This window comes from Gadus morhua, chromosome 10, assembly GCF_902167405.1.
Source record: "Gadus morhua chromosome 10, gadMor3.0, whole genome shotgun sequence".
NCBI lineage: Eukaryota > Metazoa > Chordata > Actinopteri > Gadiformes > Gadidae > Gadus > Gadus morhua.
Window position 1 is genome coordinate 13,757,333 of NC_044057.1, and position 8,607 is coordinate 13,765,939.

General features: G+C 48.5%; 1 protein-coding gene across 14 annotated transcripts in view; it reads left to right on the forward strand.

Moving 5' to 3' along the window:
• prom1a (prominin 1a) overlaps positions 1 to 8,492 on the forward strand; it is a 36,369-nt gene extending 27,877 nt beyond the window's left edge. For 4 of the 14 annotated variants that reach the window (XM_030368326.1, XM_030368330.1, XM_030368333.1 and 1 more), the window contains 6 exons: positions 1,356 to 1,445; positions 1,952 to 2,067; positions 3,111 to 3,134; positions 5,569 to 5,649; positions 6,245 to 6,272; positions 7,360 to 8,492. In XM_030368326.1, coding sequence (XP_030224186.1) covers positions 1,356 to 1,445; positions 1,952 to 2,067; positions 3,111 to 3,134; positions 5,569 to 5,638 — 300 coding nt within the window. In that variant the 3' untranslated portion in view covers positions 5,639 to 5,649; positions 6,245 to 6,272; positions 7,360 to 8,492. The other 10 variants (XR_003978302.1, XR_003978303.1, XM_030368327.1 and 7 more) reach the window with 10 other exon arrangements.
• Positions 8,493 to 8,607: the final 115 nt, after the last annotated feature.

Consider the following 8,607-nt stretch of genomic DNA (forward strand, 5'->3'; position numbering starts at 1 on the left):
ATACTATACTCTACCTATACTGTACTCTATACTTTATAACTATAATATACTCTATACCTATACAATACTCTATACTCTATAACTATACTATACTCTATAACTATACTATACTCTTTATCTATACTGTACTCTATAACTATCCTATGCTCTAATCTATAGTATAGAGCATAGTATAGTTATAGAGTATAGTTAAAGGGTATAGAGTCTATGCCCTTTAACTATACCCTAGAACTATACTATACTCTATAACTATACTATAATCTATACTCTATAACTATACTATACTCTGTAACTATACTATAATCTATACTCTATGCTATACTCTATAACTACTATACTCTATAACTATACTATAATCAATTCTCTATGCTATACTCTATAACTACTATGCTCTATTACTATACTATACTCTATAACGATACTGTACTCTATAACTATACTATACTCTATAGCAGGGATGGGCAACTGGCGGCCCGCGGGCCGCATGCGGCCCGCATCCTCACTCAGTGCGGCCCGCATCCTCACTCAGTCAGGCCCGCACATAATAAAAAAAATAAAATGAAAAAATAAAAAAAAGAATAATAATAATTGATCGAGTTACAGAAAACTCGGTCAAGAAAGATGAGAAGAATTCATAGAATTCGAAGGCAAACCCATGCGTCTAGTTTGCTTAGAAGCGATATCAGTCATTAAAGATATCCACTTAAGTCGCCACTACAACTACTACAACTGCTTGTTGGGTTTGAGTTCATTGAGTTGTTGCACTTAATGTTGGGCCACTGTTTTTCAGTTTTTTTACTTCATTGAATGATGATGTATGTGAGCCCTTTGCACTGATAAAAATACTGACCATTCATGTGGCTGTTTGAGCATGGAAAACATGAAATTAATGTATGTTGGTTCAATTAACATACCGTACATAGGTTATGATTCTGGATGATTTTTTAGGTAGTGGCCATCCCCAAAATGCACCAGAATACAGGAAATCATATCTACCAAATTCAACATTTTGTAGCTTCTCTCAGCTCACGTTAAGTTGAAGTGTGCAGTCATGTGGCCCTCCGATGGTTATGATGAAAAATGTGGCCCTCTTTATCATGAAAGTTGCCCATCCCTGCTCTATAGATATACTATAACTCAACTATACTCTATAACTACTATACTCTATAACTATACTATACTCTATAGATATGCTATAACTCAACTATACTCTATAACTATACTATACTCTATAATGTGTTCTCCAAGCAGACATTTAGTTTCATCTCCAGAACTAGAGCCCTACTGGTTCTGTAGTGGGCCTGTAGTGGGCCTGCTCCCTGGTTTGATGATGTCATTACCTGTTTCCTGTCCAGCTGGCATTGGAGGTGGCGACCTGTAAGCCCTTGAGCAACATGGTGGACACTACCCACATCCTCACTTGCAACTTCCTGCTGGACGCCATGGTAACACACCGTGTTTCTGTGTGGATGCGTGTGTGTGGGTGCGTGTGTGTGGGTGTGTTTTTAGTGCCTGGTTGGTGGTGTGGTAGTGTGTAACTGAGCTTAGTGGGGTCTTGTCTCATGGTGGTCTCATGGTGGTCTCATGGTGGTCTGGTCTCATGTGGTCTCATGGTGGTCTTGTCTCATGTGGTCTCATGGTGGTCTGGTCTCATGTGGTCTCATGGTGGTCTGGTCTCACGGTGGTCTCATGGTGTTGGTTCTGTGTGGTTCTAAGCTGTGTTTGGTCTCTTCTGTGTTGGTTCCGTGGTTCTAAGCTGTGTTTGGTCTCTTTTGTGTTGGTTCCGTGGTTCTAAGCTGTGTTCTGTCTCTTCTGTGTTGGTTCCGTGGTTCTAAGCTGTGTTTGGTCTCTTTTGTGTGGTTCCGTGGTTCTAAGCTGTGTTCGGTCTCTTCTGTGTTGGTTCCGTGGTTCTAAGCTGTGTTCAGTCTCTTTTGTGTTGGTTCTTCAACAGAACACGTTCTGGATGGGTCTGGGCTGCAGCACGCTGTTCCTCCTGCCCAGCATCGTCCTCGCCGTGAAGCTCGCCAAGTTCTACCGCCGCATGGAAACAGAGGACGTCTACGACGAGTGAGTCTCTGACCGCCGCGCAGGGCTGAACACATGAAGAACATGGAGAACCTGGGGAACATTAGGAACATGAGGAACATCAGGAACAAAGGGAACATTAGGAACCTGAGGAACATCAGGAACACAGGGAACATTAGGAACCTGAGGAACATCAGGAACATCAGGAACATGAGGAACATCAGGAAAATTAGGAACATCAGGAACACAGGGAACATTAGGAACATTAGGAACATCAGGAACACAGGGAACATTAGGATCATCAGGAACATTAGGAACATCAGGAACATCAGGAACATTAGGAACATGAGGATCATGAGGAAAATGAGGAACTTTGGGAACATTAGGAACATTAGGAACATGAGGAACATGAAGAACCTGGAGAACATGAGGAAAATTAGGAACCTGGGGAACATTCGATACACGGGGAACGCCTGAAGATCTAGGGTTCCTCCTTCAATCTGAAGTTGAGCTGAAGTTGAGATGTTTTGTGGGTTCCTGTTAACGTGTGAATCTGTCCTCCCTCCTTCCCGCAGCTCCTCTGTCTCTGGAACCTGGCACTTTACTCTCTGATATGATAACCATTCCTACAGGTCCCTCCTCCCCCCCCCCCCTTAAGCACTCGGCACTTTAAGAGGAGCTGCTTTAGTCTGGCCTCCAGCAGGCGTCCACAACGCTTTACTGAAGCCCTGCTCTGCTGCGTGGGGGGGGGGGGGGGGGGGGGCAGGAAGGGGCGGGGCAGTGCAGTAGGGGATGGGCGGGGGGGTGGGGGGGGGCAGGGAGGGGCGGTTTAGGAAGGGGAGGGGCAGGGAGGGGGGGTTGGGAGGGGCAGGGAGGGGCGGGCCGGGGAGGGTCATGGAGGGTCAGGGATGGGCAGGGAGGGGCAGGGAGGGGCAGGATGGGGCAGGGAGGGGCAGGGAGGGGCAGGGAGGGGCAGGATGGGGCAGGGAGGGGCAGGATGGGGCAGGGAGGGCGGGGAGGGGGCGGCAAGGCATTTGTTTACATGAGCCTGGGGTTTACTTCTGTTTTGTATTTTGTCTTCGTAGCAATGACACAATCCCCATGAAAACGTAAGAGTTATTTTACCCAGAATTCCTTTCCCCTGTCTTTGTTGTTCTGTGTCCTTTTCCTGCCTTTAATCTCCTGCTTTTCGATAGTTGAACTGGATTCAGTATTTGTACTGGTTTCACTGGTTTCATTGGTTTAACTTGGGTGCTGGTGGAGGTCTGTGAAGCTGTGGGTGCTGGGGTCTCCTGGGGTCTTCAGACGTGTCCCTCCTCATTGGTCAGATCCACCTGACCAGCGTTACCAGTTTAGTGTTCAGATCCCCCTGACCAGCGTTCCCAGTGTAGTGTTCAGATCCCCCTGACCAGCGTTCCCAGTGTAGTGTTCAGATCCCCCTGACCAGCGTTCCCAGTGTAGTGTTCAGATCCCCCTGACCAGCGTTCCCAGTGTAGTTTTCAGGCCACTCTGTCCTTCAGTAGAAGAACCTTTCTGTTCAGTACTGACGGAGGCCTGCAGGGGGCGCTCTACATGTGGTGTGTTTGTCGCGTTAGTAATGGTTATCATAGAGGGGTTGTAATGGTTACCATAGTGGTTTAATGGTTATCATAGAGATATTGTAATGGTTACCATAATGGTGTAATGGTTATCATAGAGGGGTTGTAATGGTTACCATAATGGTGTAATGGTAGTAATGGTTATCACAGAGAGGTTGGCCCGGCAGTGCTGAGACCGCCTCACAGGTAAAACTCAGACTGGATTCTGTCGCATGAAGGCATGAAGGCACGAAGGCATGTTCCCCCTAGTGGACAGACCGTTACAAATGATGGCATGTTCCCCCTAGTGGACAGACCGTTACACATGAAGGCATGTTCCCCCTAGTGGACAGACTGTTACACATGAAGGCATGCTCCCCCTAGTGGACAGACTGTTACACATGAAGGCATGCTCCCCCTAGTGGACAGACTGTTACACATGAAGGCATGCTCCCCCTAGTGGACAGACTGTTACACATGAAGGCATGCTCCCCCTAGTGGACAGACTGTTACACATGAAGGCATGCTCCCCCTAGTGGACAGAATGTTACACATGAAGGCGTGTTCCCCCTAGTGGACAGACCGCTACACACCACATACACACAAGCATGAACACACACGGTTTAGCTCTCTCTCTCTCTCTCTCTCTCTCTCTCTCTCTCTCTCTCTCTCTCTCTCTCTCTCTCTCTCTCTCTCTCTCTCTCTCTCTCTCTCTCTCTCTCTCTCTCTCTCTCTCTCTCTCTCTCTCTCTCTCTCTCTCTCTCTCTCTCTCTCTCTCTCTCTCTCTCTCTCTCTCTCTCTCTCTCTCTCTCTCTCTCTCTCTCTCTCTCTCTCTCTCTCTCTCTCTCTCTCTCTCTCTCTCTGGTAAAGCGAGAATTGTGTTGACTGCTCTTCCTGTCTCTTGTTCAGAGTCGCCCAATCAGATCAACATATCAAACCCCCGCTCAACATACACCTGGTCATTTTAGTGAAGGACAGGCAAGCATGCCCCGCCCCCTGTGTGATATGGCCATGCCCACTGCCTCATGACTCCGCCCACTACCGCATGACTCCCGCCTTCTAACCACGTGTTTACTGCATGCTCCGTCCGTGTATTGGTTGCTTGTTCCTGATTGGCTGTTTCAGTGTACAGACAGAGAGCACCACGTTATGAACGGCTGTGTTTAAAACATTAATATTAACAGAAATAACAAAAAATGTCCTACTGGTACATCGCCGCGTCAATGAGCACCTCCGTTTTGGTTAGTGCTCCTGTACTTCTGCTGGTTTATGAAGTGAGCAGCCATGTTCTTTTGGCCGCTGTTATGTGGAGTTGCGTTAAGTTGCTCATGCATCCTCTCAAAATGGAGGCCAACAGAACCTAATGCGTGCTGATAGGTGGAGGGCCTGTAGACCAGGAGCTCTGATAGGCTGAGGGCCTGTAGACCAGGAGCTCTGATAGGCTGAGGGCTGTAGACCAGGAGCTGAAGCGCTCCATCGTGTTCTGGTCCTCAGCGTGTTGCTCTCTGATGCTGGCCCTGGCTGACCTATGAGGAGCCTCAAGGCACAACCTGTGATGACCTTGTGTGTGTGTGTGTGTGTGTGTGTGTGTGTGTGTGTGTGTGTGTGTGTGTGTGTGTGTGTGTGTGTGTGTGTGTGTGTGTGTGTGTGTGTGTGTGTGTACTCTGTGTATGTGTACTCTATGTGTACTCCATGTTTGCGTTTGTGTGTGTATGTGTGTACTGTGTGTGTGTGTGTGTGTGTGTGTGTGTGTGTGTGTGTGTGTGTGTGTGTGTGTGTGTGTGTGTGTGTGTGCATGTGTGCGTGCGTGCGTGCGTGCGTGCGTGCGTGTGTGTGTGTGGGTCTACTCTGTGTGTGTGTGTGTGTGTACTCTGTGTGTGTGTGTGTGTGTGTGTGTGTGTGTGTGTGTGTGTGTGTGTGTGTGTGTGTGCGTGTGTGTTTGTGTGTACGTGTGTGTGTGTGTTAGTGTTCCCTCCTATGACACTATGACCAGGTTTCCCCGGGCCTCCGCCCCCCCGAGCTACATCGACTGGTGACGGAGTGAAAGGTACTCCATTTCCCACAATCCACCGGGCCTCGTCTCACCTCCTCCACGCCGCCATCACACTTCACTTCCTCCATTCTTTCAGCTTCCCTTCTGGTTCGTCTGATGCCATGACGACCGCCTCTCGTCTGCCAAGCTGTTGTTCGTCTTTCTCTTTGGGGACAAAACCTTCTGACGATTCAGCGTTCACACGCTCGCATGTTGGTCACCACAGCCCGCCTCCTCCTCTGTCCCCCCGCCTGTTATAAATAAAGTTTGTTCAAATCAGATGTCTTCAAGAGTAACTAAAGAGCAAGCTTCAGCCCTGACCCTCTGGAAACCCTGGAAACAAGCTGAGCCATCAGCAGGAGGGATGCTATTGGCTCTTTAAAGCATACTAAAATATAATATATAGAGAGATGTTGCATGTTTAAATACTTAATGTACATTAATCACTTCCTTCTTCCCATTTCACTAATGCATCATTTCCTTCTTCCTGTTTCACCAATGCATCACTTCCTTCTGCCTGTTTCGCTATTGCATCACTTCCTTCTCCCTGTTCGCTAATGCATCGCTTCCTTCTTCCTTATCTCTAATTCATCACTTCCTGTCCGTCCAGTGGCCCGGCAGGGTGGAGCTAAACAATGGTGAGTCTGCTCTCATTTATTCTCCTTTGGCCAACATGAGAGGACCCCAGCTAGGTCCCTCCCTAGAAGCTAGGACCCTCCCTAGCATCCTAAGGGGCACCAGCTAGGACCCTCCCTAGCATCCTAAGGGGCACCAGCTAGGACCCTCCCTAGAAGCTAGGACCCTCCCTAGCATCCTAAGGGGCACCAGCTAGGACCCTGCCTAGGAGCTAGGACTCTCCCTAGCATCCTAAGGGGCACCAGCTAGGACCCTCGCTAGAAGCTAGGACCCTCCCTAGCATCCTAAGGGGCACCAGCTAGGACCCTCCCTAGCATCCTAAGGGGCACCAGCTAGGACCCTCCCTAGAAGCTAGGACCCTCCCTAGCATCCTAAGGGGCACCAGCTAGGACCCTCCCTAGCATCCTAAGGGGCACCAGCTAGGACCCTGCCTAGGAGCTAGGACTCTCCCTAGCATCCTAAGGGGCACCAGCTAGGACCCTCGCTAGAAGCTAGGACCCTCCCTAGCATCCTAAGGGGCACCAGCTAGGACCCTGCCTAGAAGCTAGGACTCTCCCTAGCATCCTGAGGGGCACCAGCTAGGACCCTCCCTAGAAGCTAGGACCCTCCCTAGCATCCTAAGGGGCACCAGCTAGGACCCTCCCTAGCATCCTAAGGGGCACCAGCTAGGACCCTGCCTAGGAGCTAGGACTCTCCCTAGCATCCTAAGGGGCACCAGCTAGGACCCTCGCTAGAAGCTAGGACCCTCCCTAGCATCCTAAGGGGCACCAGCTAGGACCCTGCCTAGAAGCTAGGACTCTCCCTAGCATCCTGAGGGGCACCAGCTAGGACCCTCCCTAGAAGCTAGGACCCTCCCTAGCATCCTAAGGGGCACCAGCTAGGACCCTCCCTTGAAGCTAGCACCCTCCCCAGCACCCTTTGTAAATAACTACTACTGTATCCAAACTCTGAAAGTCCTAACACATGAACGGTTACAAGAGCTTGAAACAATGAAGGAAACAGGAAATTAAAAACCCATGATCACCACATATAGAACAGATCCAAAGTTATATTCACCCTGAACTAAAACCCACCATCCTCGTAAACTAGGTCTACCACAGGAGAAGACCACGGGAAGTCTCTGCTCCCTCCTCCAATCAACAATCACAAAACATAATCAATGAAAGACCAGCAAAGCCCCCCGACCCACTCTCCAGCCAGGGATCTCTCTCACCACGCCTGGAGCCTCCAGGGTCTCTCCTAGAGCCTCCAGGTTCTCTCCAGAACCCTCCAGGATCTTCCTTTTTTCTAGTTTTTCATTCTTTTTTGACCTTTTGAAAAGGTCAAGGGATGGTCACAGTGAACTGTGAGGAGTTGTGACCTTTCACCCCAGCTCCGGACCTAGTTGCTCCTCATGTCTGGTGCTAGACCCTCCCAAAGTTCTTCCTGTTTCCTGTTTCCTGTTTCCAGTTTTGCGGACAAAAGATGGGATCGCTGACACCGACGACCTACCAGTCTGTAATACTCAGAATACTAACTCATGGTTTCATCCCAGTGAAGCTCAAAGAAACCCTTCTTTGTTCAAGTCTCAATGTTTACAACCTTCTGTGGGCACCAGAAGTCTCCTGCTGGTAGTGATTTCAAACAAAGCATGACTTTAAAACTTGTGTTGGAGCATGGCCGACGTCCGCATGCTGCCTTTAGTTTATTATTCGATTCTTTAACCACACTTGAGGATATTGTGTTAAGATGACTAACTCTAAACATATCAGTTTTGCTTTTGTAGTGCTCACTGAAGTGAGTAATTTGCTTTTTTTTTGAGTACACTACTATTTTTATCATAGCCTACAGATCAACTCTTAAATCTATGGTATGCCGGGCTAGATTTAAAAGGTATCAAACCAAAAAAAAGTCTCACCCCTCCCTGCAGCCCTCCCTCCAAAGCCACTCCCCCTAATCACATGACTTGCTCGCTAGTGTAGCCACAGGTCTGCTAGCCCTGTGGAAGACTCCTGTCATGGTTTACTAGCTAGCTAGCTTTAGCCACAGCACTGAGAGCATGGGCAGACAGCTTGCAGGTGTCCGGATAAGAAGGTAGACAGACAGGCGAATCACAGCTCTGTGCAGCCACAGATATCAGATTTGTTTTTGTTTTTGTCAGAGCATTTGATTTACTGATTGCTGAAAATGTCAATAAAAATGACAAAAATATCCTTCTGAAATAAATTGCCTACCCTAGTTTTAGTTGCATTTTCTATTTTATTTTTCCTGCGGTGGACGTTCAGTGTGTCTGAAAATGCAGAAGAAGTGAATGTTTTTAGAACATGCTCCCTGTTCAACGTTGCTTAGGCTACCATG